This window comes from Rhinoderma darwinii, chromosome 5 (genome assembly GCF_050947455.1).
Source record: "Rhinoderma darwinii isolate aRhiDar2 chromosome 5, aRhiDar2.hap1, whole genome shotgun sequence".
Taxonomy (NCBI): domain Eukaryota; kingdom Metazoa; phylum Chordata; class Amphibia; order Anura; family Rhinodermatidae; genus Rhinoderma; species Rhinoderma darwinii.
In genome coordinates, this window is record NC_134691.1 from 55,767,779 (window position 1) to 55,794,866 (window position 27,088).

The following is a 27,088-nucleotide window of genomic DNA, read 5'->3' on the forward strand; positions in this document are numbered from 1 at the left end:
TATATATATATATAATTATATATGGAGCACAATTTGCTTTATGACCCTAATCTAGCGACGAATCTGAAGGACATTCAACTTAAAGCCCACAGGTTTTTATGGAAATGTTGCCCCGGCTAAAATAGCTATTCTCGTACGTATTATTTTATATTTAGGAATTGCTAATCTGCTTTTTCCCTCATACTGTGTAAAGCAGCTCCAAAAGACAGATCTTTATTTCAACCCCCCCAAATAAATACGTTCTTGAGTTTCCAGGTTATGTCAATGACTCTGAAAAAAAACTGTGCAATCTAAGGAAATCTATAAAGCCAGACGGATGTACTGTACTTTTCAGCTCTAAGAATATTCTCCGTGTGGACATCCATGCGCCATGTGAGTCCGCCATCACTGAAATGTAACGTGTATAGTTATACTGAATAAAACACAGTACATCAGTTATCTATAGTATTTAATGACACGGATTAAGGCATCAGGTGATGATATGATATCATTCATTACACTTCATCACAGAATCTGTTATTTTTAGCTGAAATGTTCAATTAAATACCAGTCTCCTTTTAGAACTGGACTAATTCTTACATTGTGAAAACCAGTTTTTGATTACTTGGGATAAATATCTCTTTTTCCAAGTAGAGGTAGAAAAAAAAGACTCTCCTTACAGGGACAAAAATGTCTAGTAAGACACCAGTAACAAAGTGGAGAATCATTAAGTGGAAGCTTAGTGGAGCTGATGTACGATATAGCGGCAGTGGCGAATTATAAAAAAAAAAAAAAAGCACTTTTCTGTAGTTGAAGATTGTTAAGATCACAGAAAGGGTAAATCCTCAATTATTCTTCACCATAAGGACAGTGAGAGGAGTCTACATTAGGAGCCTTTTGTTTTCCGGATTAATTTTTCCATCAGATCCCATTGCTCACTAGTTACCTGTAGGAGAAATATAATGATAAATACAGGTTAGGTAGTAGTGACTAGATTGAGATCCATTACAGAGCTCATACACAACCGTCTCTCCGAAAAAATTCAAACTTATTCAAGAATTGCTTCCATTCTTTCCAGTTCTACTTGGCGACCACTGGTTTGACCTTACTCTTTCTAAAAATTCAACTGCTGGGGGCACCCAACAAAACCTAGAAAGAAGACGTCAACGGTGCTCAGAAAAGTACAATGACCCCTTTAGCCGTTTCTAAAATACTGCCAGTCTTGTAAAGAGTTAGTTCTAGGCATTGATGTGGTTCTCACATCATGCCAATTGGGCATCGTTTCAATTCTGACACAGTGCTGGATAAAGAGCGCTTTCCAATCAATGCTGACAATGTTCCAGAATTATTATTTCACGAGGAATACAAGTATCTACTAAAACAGACATTTTAGGAGAGCCAACAGATCCTCCTTAAGCAGGTCTACAAAATTACTGAAAAACCCCTATAAGTTACTTAAAGGGGATCTGTCACCAGAAATTTGCCAAAGCAGCAGCACAGTAATATAGTGTAGCCTCCCCTGAATAGAACACGGTTTTAATTTTTGAGATGCGTGGCTCCGTTGCAGCAATAATAACTTTATTTTTCAGATGCAAATTAGCTTTATGGAGCAACGAGGGCATTACCGTTGCTCCAAACAGCTCTACCTTCTCTCCCCAGTCCATCCCTCCTTCCTTCTTTGATTAACAGGGCCAGGCAGTGTAGAAGCCGTGATGATGCCTGGCCCTGTATTCTCCTGAGGGTGCCCGCGTCTTGTCTTCTGAATCGGCACATGCGCAGGACAGCACTCGAGTGTAGTGTGATGTAACCCGCACATGCGGAGTAGAGCCGATTCAACAGATGAAACCGATTCAGAAGCCGAGACGCGGGCATGCTCTGGAGAATACGGGGACAGGCGTGATCATGGCTTCTACGCTGCCCTTCTATGCTGCCTGCGCTGTCAATCAAAGAAGGGAGGGACGGACGGACTGGGGATAGAAGGTAGAGCTCCTTTAAGCAACGATGACGCCCCCGTTGCTCCAATATGCTCATTTGCATATAAAGAATAAAGTTATTACAGCTGCAACGGCAAAAACAGTGTTATATTGAGATGAGGCTACACTAGATTACTGCGCTGCTGTTTGATAGGCTAATTTCTGGTGACAGATCCCCTTTAAACCATCTGCAAGGTGTAAGCCTTTCCTGAAACTTCAAGAAATAGATGAATCGCCTAAAGAAATATGTACAATATTATTGACATGTATACTATACCTTTTGTAAGCTGTTAAATTCTCCAGCCATTGAAACATATTCCCCTCCATCCATTCGTATGACCTACATCAGAAAAACATATTTATTCATTCTACCAAGGAAAAATTAAAAAAATTCAGAGAATCTGAAGTTTTCGTTTAACCTTAAAGGGGTTGTCCCACAATTACATTTCTCTGTTAGGACACACAAAGAATAACACTTTTTGGGTTGGAAACCCATCGCCTCCCATGTACAAGAGGATCCGGGAGATAGGACTGAGCTACTTTGTTATACGTGTCCACCGGCACTGAACACATTAGGTAGACGTTCTAGAAAAAAAATTTCAGCAAGTACTAGAAACTGCATGCGATAAGGAGGCGAACATACTTACCGCCCCGGACACCCAGCTTGCATAGTCACTGCACAGATATACTGCAAGATTTGCTATTTCCCCTGGTGTGCCCAGGCGACCACATGGGATCCTCTTGAGCATGTCACTTTCAAAGGCTCCTGTGGGGTCCAGGCGGCTAAATGCACCCTTAGAAATGCAAAGAAGTTCTTAGTAATTCAGATTTCATCAAACTATTTAGAGCGTACCTCCAGTGATCCACTTAAAAACCCTCTTGGGATATGTATTTGAGTATGTAAATTCAAGATCTGAATTTAGAATTAAAAATTGGTGCACTGTGCCATTTATTAGCTTTATTCAATTGCAGGATACACACTCCTATCATTTCAGTATGTGGCAGAGCAGGAGGAGACTTGAATTACAGCAGTCCTTTACTTCCTCCCTGCTGATTTAAGCAGTCGGAGCATATAGATGGATAGAGGTGAACTACAAGCTTACAGAAACAGTGACTATGACCGGGCTGCAGCTCCACTGTGTGTGTATAACATGGCAGATAGTTAACTACCAAGAAGTTGTTCTCACAAAGAGGAAGGAGAGGACTGCAGTTCACATGGCTCAGCTTTGATGGGAAATGTTCCACGCAATGTGTTGTACATAAGGATCTAAGAGCACTGTGACATTTTCATTTTCCATTGGGGGTACACTTTAACCAATTTATTTTTCTCTCTTAAAAAGTCAGTGTACCTTAGTTTTTATTGGTCCAGGCTGTATAACATTAAACCTCATGCCATATCTTCCCCATTCAGCTGCAAGAGATCTACAATACAAATCATTACACTAAAGGAAACTTATTTTAGCAGCACAATTCATTTAAATTAAAAAGCAAAAAGGCAAATACACTGGTACATGGTAATGAGATGTAAGTATTAGGATGTCGAGAGCTCTAACTTGATATTGACAGTGATCCCTAAAAGAAGACATGCTTCCCACCTCTAGTGTCCCGATGTACAGCATAACAAATCTGTTATTATACAATAAACTGCTTTCTTATTGCATGTATGTCACCTCATAACTCATGAAAGAATAAAGTAACGTTAAAACCAAGCACACCATTGTTTTTCTTGTGAAATTCTCGATAAGTTTGATGTGTCACATGACCCTCTTCCCATTGAAAAAACTAAAGTTGGATACAAAATGGCCGACTTCAAAATGGCCACCATGGTCAACACCCAGCTTGAAAAGTTTCCCCCCTCCCATATACTAATGTGCCACAAAAAGGAAGTTAATATCACCAACCATTCCCATTTTATTTAGGTGCATCCATATAAATGGCTCACCCTGTACTTATGAATGTTCTCGGCATCTTGTGGAATCCATAAAAAAAAGACCAACCGAGGATTGTACAAACAACAAAAACAGGTGTATTAAAATGTGGGCTCTAAAGCCGACATGAGTTAACTCCGCCAAGCGTGCATGTTTATTTTAATGGGGAGAGGGGAATAAGTCACTGCCAGACACTTATAGCAGCGGTTTAGATATTTCGTGGTAACAAAGTATCAGGTACGTTGAAATCCAACATGTCTTCGGGAGGCCCCGTACACAAGTCTGTCTAACCAACTTTGATTTGTGTATGGCCGACTTTAGTAAATCCTGCTGCACCTTCGAAGGGATTGTAATGGATTAGAAAAACATGGTGGCTTCTTCCAGGAATAGCGCCACCTCTCTCCATAGGTTGTGTCTGGTATTGCAGCTCAGTTCTATTGAAGTGTCTTGGGGTTGAGCTGCAATACCATACACAACCTGAGGCAGTCTTTCTGGAAGAAAGGAGCCTTGTTGATCTATTTCTGGAAAATCCCTTTCAAGTGGTTGTTCCATAAAGACAACCCTGGTCCATATGCCGCTTTAAAAATGGCATATGTACGCCATACAAGAAGATTCCCTATTCAGGACCCACCTCTAGGAGTAAGAAAAGAGCATTAGATGGCAACAGATCAGTTGGCGCTCTACACCACATCATTACACATGCTGGTTGGAATGCCATAATTGGAGTCATAGTTTGGGTACTATGTATTCAATGCATACTCTACATAAAAAAAGCACTCACGTGCACAATGCTTCCACGCCAGCCTTAGCAGAAGCGCTGGGAACAACAAACCCAGATCCACTCTCTGCATATATTGTCGTAATAGCCAGAAACGCAGCACCTGAACAAAAACAAAAAATGGCAACATATATTTAAAAGTATATTTAAAAGAAAACGGTGAGTCACATAAGCCAAACTGATTTAATAAAGAATCGTACTGGAGAGCGAGTATTTTCAGAGGTCAGGTCATAGTGGACTTAACATTTTGGAACTCATTTTATAGAGTAGATGGTCTTTTACTCGCGTTCAGTGGGTGGTACGTTTTTAAGAAAGAAAAACATTCACATATAAAATTAAATGGGCCAATACATGGATTAAATTCTGGTTAAATAAATCTAAATCACAATACAAAACAATTTTTACAGCAATAATATGGGTAACATCATTGCTACAAATTGACCTTTTCAGGTTTTCAGAAATGTTCATGGCATTTATCACTGGCAGAGTTTTGAGTTGGTCTTATTTGGTTCTACTCTGTTTTACCATTTGTGCCAAAAAGCAACAATACCGAAAAAGCTGAACCTAACCAACAATAGTCATTTTCATATGGCTTGTTAAAGTCCTATAGCTTCTTCTGAAGGGGGGGGGGGGCGGGGGGGATTTGGGCAATGACTTTAAACATCACACCCAGTATAGCGGATTTGAATCTCTCAACCACCACCAGACTTTCAGTACTAACCAAACCGTCCAGCAAGTGGGCAGGAACGGCTTGTTGGGACAGTCTAGTGGTCATTGGGCAGGTTGAACCCTACTTATTTTTCACTGAGAATTGACACTTTTTAGAAACGGTTTTCAAGTACTCCAGCATAGCCATCAGAGTACCAGACCTCCCAGTGCTGCCCCTCCACAGTTACACAGTCTGCAGAAGTTCATTAGAGGTAAGTGACAGGCGAGGCAACGGTGGAGAGTAAAGTCATAATAGTTTGGTTTCCGAATTTAAAAAAAAAGTAGAATAGTAGATACACCTCTAGTGTAGTACAATGTACCCAGCCTACTCATGGTTTCTTCAGAGCCTGGGTAGCAGTGCCCATAAGGTGGGTATCCTGCAGGCTTATGTCAGGGGAGTGGCGTCTAATGGATTTAAATGATCATGTCAAATGGTCTTGCAGACTCCGATATTCTACGTCATACACATTAGTCTAGCCTTCATGCCATATGTGAACCATAGAATATGGAATTACAGAATACCCATGAATTTCCTCGCATACTGGTTATACCAGGAAGTACTGAAGTCCGAGACATCGATTATAAATCCCAACTCTTATGACTTCCACCATTAAATGGATGCCATAATAGTCTATAGAGGAGTGCCACAGGCATATACCAGCCACAAGGACACTCATTTAGCCTCCGTCAGGTTAGTGGAGCCTTATGGAAACATTTAAGCGTGTACATTAGGAGATTTCCTGACACATTCTAAACACCGGACCAAAACGCGATACGAACAGAGCCCAAATCTTACTACCGTAATCACTGTATTGTACCTTCTGGGCCTACATGGATTAGCATGCACGTGTAGAAATGTCCACGTGACATCTGTATACTTATCCTTCTAAAGTTTATATCTCATTCAATGGAGGTGGTCAGGCAGAGAATAGAACATTTGGTGATGGTTGCAAATTTTAAATAGAAATGATAGCATTTTAAACACCGCTTCGGGACACCGCTACGTGAGAAAATTTGAACAAGTAACTGGAAATATAACTCAATGATGGACTCTTCAGAACAAGTATGATCTAAAAACTACAGGGCACTTTTCCTATAAACACATCAGACATTGGAACCAACATTGGGGGCGATCATGTGTCGAGTTGCAATACTGAAAATATAAGTTGGAAGTGATAAGAATCTGCAGCAGAAGATTGTGTCTTTTTTTCTTTTGTGAGAAAACAGAATTATACCAAACAATTCAACACATGATAATGGTACCCATGTCGAGGGTCACGCGGCACAAGAGATGGCAGTGCCAGAATTTCCTGTCATTTGCAAACCAACAATCAGAGTGCTGCCCCGGCTAACTTCACAAGATACATTTGTATTCTGAATCCAGCTTATAGTTAAATTATTAATGACTTAATAATAAAAGGAAAAGTTATCAAAACAATTCTAATTAAACGATTCCTGCCTAAAGGATATCCATACAAAATTTAATACCGCTGTGAAAACAGGAAATCTGACTCAGCTAATCAAATTTTATTGTGGGGAATGATGCTTCAATCCGAGTACAATAAATGGAGTCATGAACTATGTACACATTTACAAGGCATGCCTGGGGACAGCACAATGACTAAATTGAGTTTCAGATTGTATACTCCAATATTTGACACAGTGGAGCAAACAGCTGATAAATCAAAATGTGGACGGGAGCGCAAAAAACGGCAAACATTTCAAACAAAGTTTCATAAACCGGACCTATTAAAGCATGTCACGTAATACTCATTATGGACAAAATCGAACGAGGGAAAGGAGGCCAGTTCTTTCAAGAGCAGGGCAGCAGGTATTGACTATACATATGCCATGTATAGTCAATTTTTTTATTTGGACTAGAGGGTCGCTTTAAATATTGATGACTTACCCTTTGGAAAGGTCATTAATATTTGATTGGTGGCCACCCTCCAGGACTCTGCCAATAAGCAGAATAAGGGGGCCATGGCACTCCCATTTCACTTGAATGGGATTGAGCTGAAGTACTGGACACGGCCACAACCATAGGTATGGTGCTCTGTCTGCGTAAACAATTCTGTCGATTAACAATGGTCAAATATTAATTGTGTATCTTAAAAATAGGCCATCAATATTAAAATCCTGGAAAACCGGTTTCAGGGAACTTGTCTGCTTTGGACTATCTTGTTTTGTAAGAGGGGGTGCCCTGAAAAACAGCTTTACACAGAGGCAGCAAAACCTCAATCCTCTGCAGCGCCACCATAGGCAAAACTAAGCATTACATGGTGCCTATTTATATTAATGGACTATCCAAATAATACACTGATTTTTTTCCTCCGAAAAAACACTTCAGATAACTGATGGAGGTCCCGTATATTATCTTAAAATTTCCTAATAGGTCCTGGTGTGAAAAGCTTGAGAACCACAAAATTTTAGCAATTATTATACATCAATATTATTATATTAGGCCTCTATATCAAGAACTAGGCACTACTTCCCGGATAAAAACAACAAGGAGTCATCGGCATAGTCCAACATCTACTGGGTGCTGTCCCAAGTTGCATGTCAATTTTATTTTATTTTTAATCGCCGCAATGTGTCAACTCATTCCGAAAAAAATAAAAACCACGCAATATGGAGAATAAAAAAAAAGGACACTAGTGGACAATGTAACCACACTGCGGACAACGCACAACAAACCCTGCTGATGGATGTTCCGTACAGAACAAGGCTCCTTTCCTCTCATCTCCCATTCATAACAGGAGATGTTCTCAGCAGATTACGCCAAGATCTTCACACCCTAATCCGATTGCCCTTTTACAGGATTTGTTGAATTCTGTGCAGCTCCTGAATACTGCATCTGTCACCCAAGACTTTAATCATTGTATTGTCCATTGCTGCCTGGCATTTTCTCTATAAATCTATGTTTAACCACATTTGATTTGATCAATTCTTGTAACATGGATCTATAGTGATAAGCAGCGCTATTACCCACAACTATTTGGAGGGCGATTCATTTATCTTCAGTACAATTTTCTTTTTGTTAGTGAGGATTTCATCATGGCCTGTGCGCTGCAGACAAAGTCCTATCAGATCAACACATACTCTGGTGTAAAAGTTACGAGTCTTCCCTAGGTTGTGACATTGTCAGCTAAAATGAATGATAGATGTTCATGGTTTAGGGTCACGGACACATGATGTTGTAGCGGATCTTTGCTGCAAAGTCAATTCTTGAGTGGGTGCTGTGATGGCCAGATTAGATTGCGAGCCCCATGGGAACGGATGTGTGTGATTTTAATCTGAATACAACGCTGCAGAATAGGTCAGCACTATACAAACAATATCTGCCACAAACGTTAACGTTGTCAGTGTGTAAGTACATTGTGATATGTTACAGTTTATCAGAAGATAATTTTTTTACCCCTCGATGTGTTCATACAGTATCATCCTCTACAGCAAAAGTCCTCAAATTTCAGACCACAGCCCGAACCCAGACGGCAGTTGTCCGGACCAGTGGTGTCGCTAGTAACGGGCATCCGAGGCAGACGACTGCCACATTCAATTGTATCTGCGTCCTCAGGGCGGAGATGCAATTGAATGTTATGCCGGAGCAGGGAGCTACTAGCTCCCTGCTCCACCGTTTACCAGGCTACAAGCGATGTTTGGCCTGCAGCCTATAAAACGCTGGGACAGTATCCCTGCACAGGCTGGCACGATGGTATCACTTCATCGCGCCGGCCTACACAAAGGTCCGGTCTCGGCGTATCATAGGCAGCATGCCTAACGTGGCTGGGGAGGCCTGCAGAGCAGCTCTATTCGTCGTGGGAAGGGGGCTGTAAGTACACGTCTATTTTGTTTAGTGGCTCTATCTACAAGGGGGCATTGTATACAGGGGGCACTGCGTGACAACTAGATGCAAGGGCACTATGTGTGGCACTATCTACAGGGAGCAAATAAGCCTCAGATTTTTGCTGCAGATACACGGATCAGATTTGCCTATGGCAAAAATCGACCCGTATGAATAGAACCCTACTATTGGTGCTCAGCTTGGACCTACACCTGACGGCAGGTACATGCACCTGTACCCCCTGCTATACGGCAAAGACATGAAGCCTGATTGTATGAGACAGCCGCGCTTCCTATACAACAGCAGAAAACTGGAGCAGACAGAGACACAGTTGTCTGCCTGGCCTATTTACCCATTTGTTACTATGCAGTGGCTTAGATATCAGGGATATTCATGTTAATAATTAGGCATAGAGTTAGAATTTAGATTTTGGACCCAGCAGCCACGAATACTATATTATATGGTCTACCCCCCCCCCCCCAACTTGAGGGTCTGTTTATGTCATTTGTTGTATGATTAACCCTTTAAGTATGCAGCTAATTTTGTTCTCGGACGCAGGGATTTAAAAAAAATGTTTATTTTGCATCACTGTGTTCCAGCAGTTATTACTTTATTTTTCGATTTACATACTAGATTAGGGCTTGTTTGTTACGGGACGAGCTGTAGTATTCAACAGCACCATTTTTGGGTACATATATCTTAGCATTTAACTTCTAGAAACGCTTTGAGGTGATAATGAAAACAAACAAACATTCAGCTATTATTTTGACGTTATTTACTATGCAGTATAAATAATGTGCTGGCTTAACTTTGCAGGTTGTTACATTTCTGGGGATAACAAATATGTATAGTTTTGTTTTTGTTTTTTTGTTTTTTTTAAGTATGAACAAGTTTATTCAACAAATGGTATTTTTATGGAAAAATTTGTTACTTCTTTAAATTTGTTTGTATATCACAGCGGTCCACCAGCGGGTGATGGCTCGGGCACGGGAGCGGTGCCCGCATCACCACTGTGCTGTACATCCATGGCTCTTGTTCGTAACGAAGGCTTCCGGCGCCACAAATGTATGGCTTGCGGCACCAATGGGGTTAAAGCCTCACGCACCTAGCCTGATGTAGGCTAATACTGTACCCCTGATTCTGCCTTTGACTCTACACAGAGACACACAGGTATTTTCTGATGAAATCACACGCCGCTCCATTGTGACAACATGTTGGCTGCAGCAGTAAAGTTTCGTTTATAGCGACATTATAGCTGCGGCCAGTGATTGGCCGCCATGGTCACCTGACCGGTTGTCACAATAAACTTTACATAGACGGTGCAAGAACATGGACAGCGGGGAACCTTTTTAATGCAAACAGCATTTGGTTTCATCTGTAAAGTGCACTATTATTTTCATGTTAGATCTCATTTTAAATTGCTATTATCCTCTATAGTTATAAAATCGTCCAACTCAATTAGTTTCTGATGAGCAAGAAATAAGATCAAAACAAATTAATGAGTTCTTCGGAGTGCTGGCGATGTAACAGGTACAATATGACATCTGCATTGTGAAGGCATCAGCAGAGGATAAAATGTTTGGGCTAGAACTGTGGAGATCTTTCACAGCCGGTAAAGGTCAAGTCAGAACAAGGTCGATACGTGGCTTACCTTTTCCCGCTTTAATTAACTCTTTCCCAACCTCAAGCGTTACGTAAGCTGTGCCATTAAGAACGGTGTCTGTGATGGTTCTCCAGGCATTGGCAGAAAGTCTTTCGGAAGGAGAAATAAAGTTCCCGGCTGCGTTGTTTATAACAACCTAACAAGAGAGAACATAAAGCAAAACCTCAGCTAAAATCAAGAACAAACCGAACGAAAGAGTCAAATAAAAAAAATCAAACATCTCTTTAATTCTGTCAAGTAAATGAAGTTATAACAACTTCTAATGGAAACTGTTAATAAAGTATTCACACAAACACTACTCCTAGGTTCAGATATGAGGGAGAGGAATAGGACAGCGGCAGCTTCATGATCCATTATATTACACATTAAGACTCCAGTCACCCAGACAGCGCTTAAGGGGGACGGTTACCCACCCCGGTAGAAGTCCCTCTATATGATGGTATTGAAAACTCTCTGAGGCATGGCCTCCTATGTTCTTCTACCCCATAAACTTCCCTCCAAGTCTGGGTTTAAAGGGTAACTAAACTTTAAAAAACAAAATTTGGGGTCTGAGCACCAAGACCCCCACCGATCGCGAAAACGAAGCGGCAGAAGCACTCAGGTGAGTGCTGAGCCACTTGGTTCCTGATCAGCTTTTCTCAGAAAGACGAGCAATTGGTGTACAGGCTGAATAGAAAGTTTATGAGCTCGTACACCAATTGCTCGGCTTTCCGAGAAAAGCTGATCAGAAACATAAGCAGCTCGAGTGCTTCTACCGCTTCGTTTTAACAATCGGTCGTGGTCTCAGTGCTTGGACCCCCACCGATCAAAACTTCTGACACGTCACTATGACATTTTTTATTGAACATATTCCCCCCCCCCCCCCCATCTAGGCTTGTTTTGTTATTCTGCTCTTCTCGATTCTTTCCACAACGGTGGCGCACAGATATTTATTGCATTCCAACGAGGTTTGCAAAGTTGTCACAGTTCTTTATTGTACTCAATTTGGATGTGCCACTCATATGCATGCCCATACATTCTTCTCAGACTCTTCCTTTCAATGGTTACCAGTCTTTCTTCTATTGTCCATGCCTCACATCCAGACAAGTTTCCTACATTAAAACAAATGCATTCCTTTGCAGGGATATATATTATATACCGATTGACACATACCCTGAAAAAAAATTAAGCAAAGTCAACAATTTATGATAGATACACACACACACACACACACACACACACACACACACACAAAATGGGTGGAATTTATCATTGGCTATACGCCAGTATTATGGCATAAAAAAATTCAATATCATATATGCGTAATAGTTTGCAACTTTTTGCTGTTTTAGGCCGCCTCCACCACTTTTTACTCCAGCACACTTTATATTAAGACTGGTGTATGAAATGCCAGTCTTAATGATATTCCCATAATCTATGTCAAAAGTGGAGGAACTCTGTAAATACATTGCATGAATTATTTTGTACTGATCCAGAGTTACAGCCCGTATTTAGTGCAGAGCTGGACAAATAAGAGAGCCTTCAGCAAACATCCCCATAGACGTACATGTTATTTCCAATTCATGTTTCCCCTGAAGAAATGTTGTCGGGAGACGGTTGGGCTGTCCCAATACATGTTAGAGTGTTGTCAAATTCTGTAGAAATTGGGCAACGAGTCCGCCAATAAATATCTAATATCAAAGAGAATCGCTCACGTCTCCTGACATGTCTTTTAGTATTAACCATGAAATAAAAAAAATCTGGAAAATCTTTTCTTAAAACTCTATGTTGTACCACTCCTCTGTTATTCCTCTTGGAAATGTATGAATACATTTACAACTGGGTGTTACTAGTTAACGGTGTGTCCCTACACAGACTGACTGTCAGCACTGATTGGACATTGTCAAAGTATGTAGGGACACGCCCCTTTGACAAGGGGGGATGGGAACACCCAGTTGTCAATTAATTCAAACATTTCTCGGAGGAATAACAGGAACAGCACAATGCAGATTCTAAGAAAATGTGTTCCAGAATTGTGATTTGATGGGGATTACAAGTATTTACTGAAATATATATATGTCAGGAGAAGTGACAGGTCCTCTTTGAGGAGTCCTGGACGCGGTTGCCTACAGTGACCAGTCAGAGTACAGCGGTTTCTATTTCCAGTGCAGGTTGCAAATAAAAATAGTGACCGAATTTGCTGCTCTGTGGAAGACGTTCGCTTTTCCTAATACACTGGTTTCTATGAAGCTCCCCCATTGTGACAGGTCTCAATTCAGAAGCAGACAGTGTATGTCATCCAGCGGGAGCCCTGCACCGAGAAGCTGCATCCTCTAGATAAAGTGATTTATTCTCTGTACGATCAATATAAGGCAGTGTTCCCAGCTCACAAATTGAAGTTAAAATCTAATATGCAATAATGAAATGTGCCTAGAATGAGTTTAAGATCCCAGTGGTAGAAGGGCTTTTTAATTCTAATGATCTTTGGGAAAGCCTCGGGGATCTCCACCAGATTAGCTGCCCAATTTAGTCCATGGTGCGTTGTGACCCATTTACAAAACTTAATGACATTTTAGAAAGCCTTACCTTGTCAAAACAATTAGAACTCCTCATTTACTGTATGTGCCGTTTTATTCCAGGTTTAGTCACACATCACAGTATAGTCACTTTCAAGCAGCCATAATAAGGGCGCAGTTTAGCGACCAAATCATTGCCGGAATATTCCGACATCCCACGATTCTACTAAACTAGAGTTCCAGTTGTAGCTTTCAGTTGTAATACAGACACTAAGTTTATTATGTGCCATACTGACAAATTTGTCATAATTTGTGACCCATGAATTCTTGCACCCTATGAAACTTAATTTATCTCCCTCATGGTCTCAAAATGTGCCTATTGCGGCTCCAAAGTTAGCTCCAAATGGGGTTGTTCTCTACTGAACATGTGTGGCACATTGTCAGAGCCTGGGTCCAGGAGGACCCTCTGGCACATAGGTGGGCAAGTCTGACCCTAGAAGCAGGGGAGTAAATATTGGTTGCACCCCAGCTCTTACAGGTAAGGCCAAGTTCACACTTGCGTTGTATAATCCATTATGGATGAACGTGCAGAGTGCAGGACTTTTCGCTGTTCAAAAAAAGGTTGTCCAACGGATGGATTATTGTTATCATTGGTGTCCATGTAAAACGGATAATTATCTGTCATTCTGATCTAAAAACGGATCATGCAACGCAAGTGTGAACTTCGCCTAAGCCCTTACCTACTGGAGATGTATTATTTTATATAGTGTAAGGTTCTCCCTAGAACAGACCTATATGTAAAAACATTAAAAAAAAATAAAAAATAAAAATAAAAACATCGGCCTGAACTTGACGATGCGCATATTTACAAAATCGTAAAACCGGTTTCCATACACATATACCGGTAAACAACTTACTACATTACAATTCTACCTTGAAGAGATTCTATAACATGAATCAGTATATCCGTTCTCAGAATACTTTGTTTATATACTGCGGCAGGGCAGGTGCTGCACAAAGATCATGCAAATCTTAAATTTGCAAAGAAAATATAGAAAGTTATTTTTTTCCCTGTTTCATTGTATGGAGCTGTAGAACTAGTTGACTGATGTAGTCGAGCTGAATATACCGATGCAGCAGAGCTTTATTAATCATTCTGCACGTAGAACCAATATATGAAAAAGTTGGTTTGAAATAAGCAGATGTCGATTTTTCGCTGTTGTAATGGCAGTTCTGGGCAGATAATCTTTGTTATAAATATCTGCTTTCTGCCATCACCAGTGATTTTTACCCTTATAACTGGGTAAGGTTTTCAGATTAGTAGAAAAACCGCATAAGACATATTAAAGAAAGTTTAAGATTCAGGTCCTAGAGTCTCCATGCACCTGAGATATACACGTGACGTGCCAATGTTTCCATGGTTACAGACTACAAACAATCCCTGTGCAGTCTGATCTTGCAGTTATACTCATTTACATTTGTCCCCGGCTTCTTGCTAATGCACATTCGGTAGTTTAGCATGAAGTAAGGAACTAATGCAAGGGAGTAAAACTGCTGGATCAGACTGCACAGGGTTTATTTGTAGTCAGTAACCATGGAGAGTGTCTAAAAAAAACTCACCCAGTATAATACAGACATCAGGTGCATGTTAGGCTATGTTCACACGCTTAGGGTATGTGCACACACACTAATTACGTCCGTAATTTACGGACGTATTTCGGCCGCAAGTTCCGTCCCGAACTCCGTGCAGGGAGCCGGGCTCCTAGCATCATACTTATGTACGATGCTAGGAGTCCCTGCCTCGCTGCAGGACAACTGTCACGTACTGAAAACATGATTACAGTACGGGACAGTTGTCCTGCAGCGAGGCAGGGACTCCTAGCGTCGTACATAACTATGATGCTAGGAGCCCGGCTCCCTGCACTGTGTTCGGTCCGGAACTTGCGGCCGAAATACGTCCGTAAATTACGGACGTAATTAGTGTGTGTGCACATACCCTTAACCAAAAACGTCTGAAAATACGAAGCTGTTTTCAAGGGAAAACAGCTCCTGATTTTCAGACGTTTTTTAAGCCACTCACGTTATTCGCTGCGTTTTTTATGGACGTTTTTGGAGCTGTTTTCAATAGTCTATAAAAATGGGCACGTAAAAAAACGGCCCGTCGGAGCATAACGCCGTATTCCCATTGAAAACAATGGGCAGATGTTTGGAGGTGTTCTGCTTCCGATTTTTCGGCCGTTTACGGTCCGAAAATACCATGTGAACATACCCGAATAGTGGAACAGAAGATCAGACGAAAATAATCCAGCATCTAAATAACACTTCTTTATTAGCAAGTGGTAAAGGGAATGTACTAAAATAAAATAATATTGAGAATGGGGGTCTCGCACTCCGTTTCTCCTCACTGCTCGATTGGCGCTCCATTCAATCTCCTTTTAAACTCTACGGCAATGATGGAAACAGCAGAGTACAGCGCTCGGCTGTTTCCATAAATGTCAGACATTGAATGGAGCAGCGGGCGATTGATCGACCGCTGATTCAGTCAAGCTCCTCCTCACAGGGTTCTGGACCCGTTTCTGTGATCGGTGGGGGTCCCAGCAATCAGACAATTCTCTATAATATAATATGGATAGGTAATGATTTTTTATTCTGGGACAACCCATTTATAATCCCACAGCATCTGCATTCCTTAGCGGTCCAAATAAAGAAGTGTTTTTAGGACTTTTTATATGGCGGATTATTTTCCCCTTTGCATTGACACACATAGGTCTTCATAGGTGCTGTACAGTAGAATATTTAAAAAATCAGGACTACTTCATCTGCCAAATCATTGGAGACAAAAAAATAAAAAATGGATTGTGAAGGTGTACTTAGCATTTAAAGTATTTCTTGGGAATCACATTAGTAACAATTCCCTAATGCCATTATTTTTAGTCCAAGAACGGTAAAAATGCTGCACGGTATAATCTGTAAATCCCAGTAACTAGCATATAAAACGTGTACAATAACATTATATTAGGGAAATGCCATTTGAGCAATTCTTTAATGCATTTTTATAAAAATGGGAAAGAAAGGTGATGCAGATGTTTAGTTGGGAGCGTAAAATGACATGCAGTCGGCACCTGGGCCATGTTGATCTGCTCCGAGCTCTGCTGTTTTGGTCAGCCCCATAGACTTTAAATGGAGCAAAGGACCTGGCATGTGCAGTCCGGCTTCATTCAAACTTTTCCTAGCTACCGTCTGGCAGCTGGGGAAGAACGGCGTCACCCATTCTGGCTATCAGTGGTGGTCCCAGCGGTTGAACCCTCACCAGTCTACAATTGTTCACTTATCCAGTGAAAAATGCTGGAGGCTGGACTGCCCCTTTAAGTTCTGCCCCATCAGGCCAGACTTGTGACCGTGCCTGCAGTTAGTCGGAGGTGATCAGAGACACATGATCGTTTCAGGCTGCTGCTCCCTGAAGAGTCGCTTTTCATGCTCTCTCGCGCAGACTACAGTAGATCAGCTCCAATATCAGCGCTCATTTCTCGTTGCGGCGCATGACATTCATACAATATTGCTGTCAAATTAACTTAATACGTAATTATATAAGCACACAACCATATTTAATGCAAATTATACTGTGAAAGAAACGTCTCTGTGCTTGAAAAGAAGTCTGGCCATAAGGTCACATTCGGAGTAGTGATGTGCAATAGATCTGAGCCATTTAGCCAGGCTTCTTCCTAAATAGCGCTCATCATACATCAAACAGAATAGAGAAACCGTCTTAATGAGTGAGTTGTCCGTTTACTTTCATCAGTCATCCAGGCAAGTCACTAATAGGTCAATGTAGATGAGGAGGGAGCGGTCATACAGGGATATATTAAAAGAGGCGGCTGTGTCAGGAAGATACAAGCAGAAAGGAGACCGGGGAGTGAGTACATAGATCTGCCAATAATTCAGCTCCAGCGGGTGATAAAGTGACGGAGTTCAGAGGGAAGGCATGTGGAGACCACACAAATGAACAGAACAGGGGACGTCTGGGGTCTTTACTGTCTTCCCAAAAACAAAACATGAGCTGTATAGAAGATTTTCAATCAAAAAGGAAAAAAACAAAAACGGGATTAGTGTGTGGAACTACAAGCTCCAGCACATCTAACCAGAGCAAAAGCTTGTAGAAAATGTATGTTTCTGGAGTTACATTTGTGGCATGTCTTGCTAATCAGTAAAGAACCTCGTGGCGTTCTTCAGGAAACGCAAATCATCATACTACCCGGCAGCCAAACGCCCCCTGCCTGCAAATAATGGTCAAGAGCAACCGAGGGTCCGCATGGAGCCCAAACCTACAATCATTTATTCAGAAGAAAAACACCTGCTTGATATTAAACATTTTCTAGAATTGTAAGGGGGACGGTCACCTTTCTGTTTAGACACATTACAAGAATTGTAAAGAAACATTGTATTTTACAATATTATAATACGATAAACAAGGGGCAGACATCATATGTGCAAGCTGTGCAGGTACACAGTGGCCCCCTAGGTAAGAGGGCCGACTATCGCCTTAAAAGCAGCTTCCTATTGTCTAGAAGATTGTATGCAAGAGACTGAGATAATGGATTTTATAGATCACAATTACTAGGGGATTGTTCGGATATGTTCACAGGCAGTAAATTCGTTGCAGAAATTTTTGGGCTAAAATTTTTTTCCCGTACATCTGAATAGGGCAGGATGTGCATGATTTCTGCGGGCCCGATTCAGATGAATGGGACAGTCACAGAAACATCTGCAACAAGTTGAATATACCCTTGTGTGAATATACCCTTAGACAGACATAAGGGAGGTGCTTTATGACGAGCTATTGGAGATCAAGGTGCCCATATACTGGTCTTGCCCGGGGATCCTCTGCAGTCTGTGTTGGCCTGTTCCTTTTCAAATTTGCATACAAGACAATTGTCCCCTAGATGCAGACAGGTTAGAAAGCCAGCAGACCTTCTCGCCCGCCTCAGCATGGTCACTAGGCTTTGAAATGACAGCCGAGATTGGAGAGATCTTTCCCAAGATATACTGATTGGGAGCGCACTAAAGAAAAACCTACTCGGGCCAAAATGGTGGGACCACTGAATGTTCTGGACAGGTAAATTACCTATGTCTGTGGACATTGATTTAAATAATAAAAGTGTGAAACTGAATATTAGGTCACATAAGGAAATTGTTAAGTATAACAAATAAATGTTACAGGCCCTCCTGAAAATAGAACAAGCAGAAAATTTGTGTAAAAGCATAATTTTTACCAAAGGGAGAGGAGAGTGGTAGCCAGAAACTGCTGGCCGGTCTCATCTCCCCTGGAACAAAGGATTGGGCATGTTAAATTCCAACTTGTCACGTCCTTATTTACCCCAAAAGCAGACATCAGTAATATTTGGGCTGCCGCCATACAAGTTAGATTTTTTTTTTGTGGATCCGGTTTACATTTTTGGGATTGGTTCATATGGAACAACCCGGTATTGCCAGTTGTAGTTTGTTTGGCGAATATAAAAAAAACAAAAATAAGAGAATTTTCTCTGCAGCCTGTTTTCCCCTGTGCCCATGACAACACTTCCTGGCCCTGTCCTCTAGCAGAGTTATTATACCCCATTACAGATACTGTGGTCCGTATTACTGTATACCAGGGTATCTGCGCACAGTATGGTGTAAGGCAAAAAGGGCCAGAATGGTGCCCTATATAAAGGATACTCACATTTGGATGTCCTGCCACTTGAATAACTTCTGCTACAGCTTTCTTAACAGACTCTGGATCTCGGATATCGCACTGAACAGCATGAACCTACAGATTAGAAGATTGTAGAATGAAGAATGATGTTACTTTGTATCTGTCTGTACAGTTATTCTCAGTTTTAGCTGATGAACATGTTATACTTTATGTACATTGCATCCTGATGTAACACAACCGATACCGTAATGTCGGTGACCGATCCTTTGAAAACTCCTAACTGCGGGATTGTGAATAGACATGACGTCCTGGTTGGAGGTAATGTATATTCACTGTCAGGACACTTGAGTAACGTTATAGTGTGTGTATGTGGCTGCACATCGTGATATAGCTATATCGCTATGTGCCGAGTACATGAATGGAGAGAAGTGTATGACGCTGATTGGTCAGCGTCATACACTTCTCTCCATAACGCCCACTTGGTCAAACAATAAAACACGCCCAGTTGTCCATTAAGAAACTTATTAGCATAAAGCGAATATAGGTCAGAACTCCTGGGAGGCAGAGGCATTTTTAATTTTTTTTTTTAAAAACCACGGCACGTTCTTTCTTGGCGCGGTTCTATCTCTGACCTTCCATTGAAATCAATGGGAGGCAGAAAAGGCGTTTTTCGCAGCATTTTTTTTACTCGCGCTCCTCAATGCCTGCGAAAAATGCCATGAAAAGCGCGCCAAAAAAGTGCAGGCTGGTCAAAATCTGATGGATTTTTGAGGAAGCTTTTTAAAACCTGCAAAACGTGTGAACTAGGCCCAAGAATAATATAATTTCTCACGCCTTTATTTGCGTGAGGTGTGTAAATAAAGACTCATCACCATTCTGCAACGTACTTTTCAACGCGGTTATTTAGAAAAAGATTAAACAATGACGATTATTTCGTGTCTTGGCCTACATGAAAGCGGCATACATGTTATTTGTGACTAAAACTTGCACACACACACATAGTTATAGCCATAATGTGTCCATATGAAGAGTAACATGGCAAGACAAATGCACCATTGGCATTATATACAGCAGATGTAAAACACTGAAATATGGAAGTTTGCAGTAAATCCAATCAGAGACCGTACAGGCTTCATTTTAAAATGACCTTATTTCCAGTTTCCGATGTAATTTCAGCCGCAGATGCTTTCAGAACATCCAATTTCCTGCAAAAAAAAATAAAAAATTAATAAAACAAATAAAAAAAAAGTGATAAAATGGTCATTCTTGGTCACCGAAGAAAAAGGTTTGGACTGTAGCAGGAAAAGCTACAGCACCTATGTGGAAAATTACTTGAAGATATTCTCTACTGTAAGTAAAGGGACAAAGGTCACCCAGAATGCTTATAACACTACTTAGTTTAGATTAATGGTGAAACTTACTGTAGCCACCAGATTAGCACATTAGTAACCTCAACGATAGAGTCAAAGGGCCACGGACTGTTTTATAACAATGGAACTTGATGATGTTTTCCCATCTTAGACTTTAATAGCATATCCACAGAACTCCCTTCCTGAAAGCGGAGGCGGCCTGAGGTGAGAAAGCCACATGTGCGCAGTTCACGTCCTGGCAGGGTAGCACTTCAGTAGCCTAGGACAAATATGCATCTAACTGAGCCAAGAATCCTCTGTCCAAGCTAGAGCAAGCTGAAGTGGGAGCAGCATAGACACTTTAGCCTGCGTGAAGGAGAAGAGGAGGGCCCGCAGGGGACATGACAGCGTGAAGGGACAGGAAGAGGATCTGCGATCCTCCATTTGTCCCTGTATGGCTTTAGATGAAACCAGGAGGAGGGGTAACAAACTTGTTTATTTATCACCTCCCCTTATCAATGAGGGAGCATATATTTGCTATACGAATGTCACAAATAGGAGTTTGTTTGTTTTTATTTCAAGAGATGGAGTGAGATGATGATCTTATAACCCCTCTGCACCTAACTAGTCCATGTACTGATGCCACGACCCAGACGTTTACCAGTGTTTGGATCCCGGCGTCAAGTAAATCGCACCAAACACTAGCACCACACACAATCAAGAAAGTTAATACGGTCCCAGTTTGTAGTCAATCATTATTGTAAAATCCTGATGGCTGCCCTAGCAATACCCGTTACACTCCATAGCGATTATGTATGGTCACTAGAGTGGAATGTCTAATAAAACTTGTACAATGGAACAAACTTCTGTCAGTCAGAAATTAAATTTTCACCCACTTTGCTGCCATAAACAAATGTTTCTAACTAGTTACACAAAAACAAACAAAAAACACTGCATATGGCCATTTTTTTTTAAAGGGGTTTTTCCCATGAGGGCCATTTTTGACATATCCACAGGAGATGTCGTAAATGTCAGAAAGATGTGGGTCCCACCTCTGGGACCCGCAGCTATCTCTAGAACGGGGCCCCCTAAACCCAGTTCTAGCTTTTTGTGTTCATGCTGCCTCCCGGCCACTTCCCGATTACACGGTTGGAAGTTACGGAAACAGTGTAACTCACTGAGCTGTTTCCGTAACTCCCATAGTAGTGAATGGCAGTTAGGGAAGCAGCGTAGCATACGAGCTACGCTCTCCTCTCTCCAGCTCTTGCTGTGGCACTGATTGGACAGTGTCACAGCCATAGTAACACGCCCCCTTGCCATTACACGCCCCATTGACAGTTCAGGGGGTTATTTAAATATTGTGTGCCAAATATAACGGAGGAGGGTAGAATTTTTTTTTTAAAGTGCCCCAGGGTTTGTGCAGCCCTGCCCATTACATGCTGCACATGTATGGACAGGTGAAAGGTTCACTTTAAGGTCAGTTTTTCAAAAGTTTTGGTTGGGTTATGAAATAAGTTACCACGCTGCAGCAAAATATCAAGTTGAAGATTGCTACATCTGTATGCTATAATATTTCTGGTCATCATCACTGGTAAGTAGCCACAAATAAAAGGGAAATTTTCTAATAATAGCACGAAAATAGACAACTGACAATTTACCACAGCATTACAAACAGGAAACATGTTTTATATAAAAGATGGGTGTGAATAGAAGTTAAAAAATATAGCTTAATATCAACAGTGGATCAAGAGATCGTCCACCTTAAAAAGCTTACCTGCTGGATAGAACACATTCTGCGCCCAATCTGGACAGGGCTGTCGCCATCCCTTTCCCGAGGCCTGTGCCACCTCCTGTGATAAATGCCACCTTTCCTTTGAATGTATCAGGAGGCAGCATCACATTCTGAAATGGCGGGTAGAACTTCGCTTGAGGGGCTTCCTTGTTCTCGTTTGATAAAATTGGTGATCCATTGCTGAATACCTGACAGCACAAAAACAGCAAGATTAGTATGGAGCGCACACAAGAATCCATGGTGGACGTGAAAGAATAGGAAACTAAAAACTTATTTTGATTGTCTTAGAATTAAATATAAAGCCAGACCATAGAGTGCGCGGTCCCATTGTCATTTAAAGGAAAAAATATATAAATTTTTTTTAAACCGCTATTGTGTTTTTTTTTTTTTATATTAACATTTTTTGCAGAAAAGAATATAAAATGCAATGATCTACGCGGAAAACACAGCGAGCCAGAAAGTGGTATATTTTATATCACAATAGACTCCATCATACGTGCTCAGCTCTGCTTTTCCACTTGAATGCTAAAGTTATCAAACGTTAATTCAAAAGGTCTTTTTAATTTTTAATTGAAACGGCAAAGTAGACGTTACATCAAACACGTTTATTTAAATAATGTTATAACAGGCGCATCGAAGGAGAAAGCCCAAAGGAGGCCATATCCACCACCCACCAAACAAAAAATAGCAAAAACTTTACAAGTTTTGCCATTCATTCCACCAGGAAACCTCTGAAGGCCCAAAATTTAAACCATATAGAGTTTTACAGGTTCCACTTCTGTAGCTGGCAAACGTCATCTCACAAACCCTCGAATGAAAAGTTCAATGCTCGGCTGGAAGTATGATCATTAAATCCCAACTGTAGACAACAGCACCTTGTATGAATTACACCCCCCCCCCCCCACTTCATGTCAAATAGAACGTAAGTTCATAGTTCGCTCCCTTTGCCTCTTTATTTGCATCTCCGTAACATTTGTTCACTACTATTGTACAGCCTACAGGTTTGTTTATATGAGGAAAAGAGATTGGGTGAAACTAAAGTGGCCAATATGTCCGCTATAGAAAAATAAAAAATATTACTGCAAAGATTCAATAGGCCAAAGAGGCAATTTGAGTGGATTTTTCTTGGAAGATACTGATCCTCCTTGTGGAGATCCAGCTAGTAAAGAGAGTCTTTAATGCAAAGGTCTCTGGGAAAAAATATGCAAAATAGCTCTCCTTAAAAGGAAGAAAACTGACTCGCACCACCTGTGTTTTAAGTCAATGTTATAAGACAATTGTTTACTATGTGGGTTTTACTCTCAGCAATCTGCTTTTTAAATAACCAGAACATACCACCTAACTGCTAGATTCCCACTACATGACATGTACTGGCACACAACACCAAAAAATGATTTGCGGATACGGATTAGGTTATGATCCTTAAAGATTTAGGGGTATAAAGCCTCTATGAAAACACGCACAAAGCAGAGCCATAACATGGCCACGTACAAGAGACCTAAAGCTACAAAAAAAAGTCTGCAATGAAAAGCCACTAGAGCAGAAAACATACATAGGAGGACAGAAGGCCAAATTGCAAATATTAAAGTCAGGTAGCCCGACACCACCACACTTCTTACCACCTGTGCAGGAGATCTTGGTGCCTCCATCTGATTTTCCCCATTTCTGGTTTGCCAACATTGCAGCCACTGTAGAGACAATGTCCCGATTCAGATTCGCACCACCCATTAAAACGAGGACACGAAAAAACCTGGAATGGGCTCCCGCCCTCCAGGGGCCCCATATCAGCAGAATGGGCTGCCTATATGTTATGTACTAGCACTAGAGATAGGTTAGAAGTCTTTGCTCATTATAGGTCATATAGATCGTCCGTTGTACGAGCAGCAATATAAGGAATCAGACAGAGATCTCAAACCATTCTGCCGTATCATTTACAAGTGCGGCGCCCCCTGTGCTCGAGAATTAACAGCCATTACATGTTCTTTCCCCACAATAAGGATATAAAACGTCAAGACCAGAGATAAAAGTACTGACATATGGAAGCACAGATGTCATATTGTAAGAGCACACGTTGAGAAGGATGTAGAATACATTCAATATAAAAAGGTCACTTGTGTAATGGCGTTTATTAATTTCCAGTGACATCTGGATTTAATAAAAAGAAAAAAAAAAAGAAAATTCCGCTCATTAACGAAAAATAAAAAAAACGTAAATATAAAAATATTTATTCATTGCCTTCAAGGTCAGTAAAAGGCAAAACTTCTGGTAAATCAAATCTACACTATATGGACAAAAGTATTGGGACACCTACAAGAGCTTTTATGACATCCCATTCTAAATCCATAGGCATTAATATAGAGTTGTTCCCCCTTTTCAAGTAAAAACAGCTTCCACTCTTCTGGGAAGACTTTCTACCAGATGTTGCAGTGTATCTGTGGGAATTATTGCCCGTTCATCCAGAAGAGCATGCATAATGCAGACACTGATGGTGGAGGAGAGGGCCTGGTTTGTAATCTCTGTTCTGGTTCATCCCAAAAGGTGTTTTTTTGGGATTGAGGTCAGGGCTCTGTGAGGGCCAGTCAAGGATCTTCCACACCAAACTCACCCCACCATGTCTCTATGGACGTTGCTTTGTGCACTGGGGCACAGTCATGCTGGACCAGAAAAGGTCCGAACCCCAAACTGCTCTCACAAAGTTGGAAGCTACAAATTGTCCAAAATGTCTTGGTATTTGGAAGCATTAAGATTTCCCTTCACTGGAACTCAGGGGTCCAGGCCAACCCATAAAAAACAACCTCATAGCATTATCCCTCCTCCACAAAACTTTACAGTTGGCACAATGCAGACAGGCAACGTTCTCCTGGCATTCACCAAACCCAGACTCGTCCATCAGACCGCCAGATAGAGAAGAGCGATTCATCATTGCACAGAACACGTTTCCACCGCTCCAGAGTCCAGTGGTGGCGGCTTTACACCACTCCATTAAACGCTTGGCATTGTGATGTGAGGCTGGTAGGCAGCTGCTCGGTCACGGAAACCCATGCCATGAAGCTCCCGGCATACAGTTTTTGTGCGGATGTTAATGCCAGAGGAGGTTTGGAGCTCTGCAGCTTGAGACAGCAGAGCGTTAGCGACTTTTATGCGCTATATGACTCAGCACTCGGTGACCCCGCTCTGTAAGGCCTTATTCACAAGGCAATAAAAAAAAAATGACGTGTAGACGTTTCAAAAACACTTTAATGTGACCCATAATCTGTACAATTCCATTGAAAAAACAAACATTTTCAGAGGGGAAAAAGTGATTCTGAGTAACCCCATATAAAGTTCAGCTGTTCTATTAGGATTTTCCTGACATTTTCTTTGGTGCATGTGACAGCAAAAGCCATGGTCCGTAAAGAGCTTACAACACATCAAAGGGATCTGATTGTTGAAAGGCATCAGTCAGGAGAAGGGTACCAAAGAATTTCCAAGGCTTTAGATATACCATGGAACACAGTGAAGATGGTCATCAAGAAGTGGATTACATTTGGTACAACAGTGAAATTACCAATAACTAGACGTCCCTCAAAATTTGATGAAAAGACAAGACGAAAATTGGTCCGGGAGGCTACCAGAGGCCTACAGCAACCTTAAAGGATGATGAAATTAAGGAATTGATCGGCACCTGCACCCCGCGCACAGGTGCAGCAAAAAATTAGCATTATCCACACTGGAGCAACAAAAACTTTCTTCGGAAGATATCAAATGGTGGTGCTCAGTGTCAAGTGAACACAAAGCATTGCAATCCTCATAAGCAAGAAGAAAAAAAAGGGAAGACACGGCACTCACCAAATCCAGATTTTCTTCACTTTATTTTCACAATCCTATATGATAAAACCACATGGGCTATGAGGACACAAACACAGTACTCCCAAAAGACCGACACGTCACCCATGTTACATCACATGACGCTTCATCTTGGTGCCTCCCATAATGGGTATCACGTGTTTTTATAGCGATCACATGACCGCAACGGAGTCTCACATGTGATAAGACAGAACACACAACATAAACACAGAAGTAGCAATATGGTTCCAAAAAGCAGAAACATTGTTAGAGCTTGTCCACACACAACGGAATTGTTGCAGAAAATTTCTGCAGCAATTACGTTGAAAGTCAGAGACTTACTGCTGCGGCAAAAACGCACCATTTCCTGCGGTTTTTGTGACAGAAAATGGTGCGTAAATTGCTGCGTTTTTCACAATGTTAGGAGATGGAGACATCTCTGAAAAACGCAGCAATTCTGGACACTTTCCGCAGCAGGAATTGACATGTTGCAGTCCGAAAAATACGCGCCGCAGGAGTTTTTATGCAGCTTGTGGATGAGATTTGTTAAAGCTCATCCACTATGCGGCTACTGTATTCTGCTGCGTTTTCTCCGTCAGAAATAAACGCGACAATTCCGCAGCGTGTGGATGAGCCCTTATATTGAAACAAGTCATAATGCAAGGAACTCATGTTAGCATAGTATTCCAATCGTTACGTTGGTTTAACCCCATAGGAGCCAATGCATCAAACCGTGCAATGCATATCGTTTCTAATCTCAACAATTTCTCATGTCCGTTATGACCTGGTTTAACTCACATTAATCCTGCAAACGTCATACACGTATCATCACCTCCGTGACATTCTCCCATATGTTGAATCAAACGTGGGGAACCATGTCCCGTAATTAATGATCTACAGTGTTCCCTAAATCTAATAAACATAGGTCTAATGGGCTTGCCTATAAAAAAAAAAAAAAAAGACAGGGGTATTCGATGCAATAAACTACATAATCTGTGCGACACGTAATGAAAGCTCTAACCTCAAAAATAGTCGAACCCACTCTAATGCACCTATCCCTAATAA

At 41.3% G+C, this 27,088-nt stretch overlaps 1 protein-coding gene and 1 long non-coding RNA gene across 2 annotated transcripts in view; both read right to left on the reverse strand.

Annotated features, from left to right (window-relative positions):
- The window catches only part of LOC142651385 (uncharacterized), a 38,262-nt gene extending 37,890 nt beyond the window's left edge, over window positions 1–372 (reverse strand). Inside the window, exon 1 of the long non-coding RNA XR_012847615.1 lies at window positions 328–372. This is a non-coding gene — a long non-coding RNA (uncharacterized LOC142651385). The remainder of the gene's footprint in view (window positions 1–327) is intronic.
- A 59-nt stretch (window positions 373–431) lies between these two features.
- The window catches only part of DECR1 (2,4-dienoyl-CoA reductase 1), a 49,081-nt gene continuing 22,424 nt past the window's right edge, over window positions 432–27,088 (reverse strand). The window contains exons 2-10 of the mRNA XM_075826022.1: window positions 22,181–22,386; window positions 20,205–20,262; window positions 19,085–19,171; window positions 10,862–11,009; window positions 4,662–4,761; window positions 3,302–3,374; window positions 2,600–2,746; window positions 2,230–2,292; window positions 432–925 (exon numbers count right to left, since the gene is read on the reverse strand). Coding sequence (XP_075682137.1) covers window positions 866–925; window positions 2,230–2,292; window positions 2,600–2,746; window positions 3,302–3,374; window positions 4,662–4,761; window positions 10,862–11,009; window positions 19,085–19,171; window positions 20,205–20,262; window positions 22,181–22,386 — 942 coding nt within the window. The 3' untranslated portion in view covers window positions 432–865. The remainder of the gene's footprint in view (window positions 926–2,229; window positions 2,293–2,599; window positions 2,747–3,301; window positions 3,375–4,661; window positions 4,762–10,861; window positions 11,010–19,084; window positions 19,172–20,204; window positions 20,263–22,180; window positions 22,387–27,088) is intronic.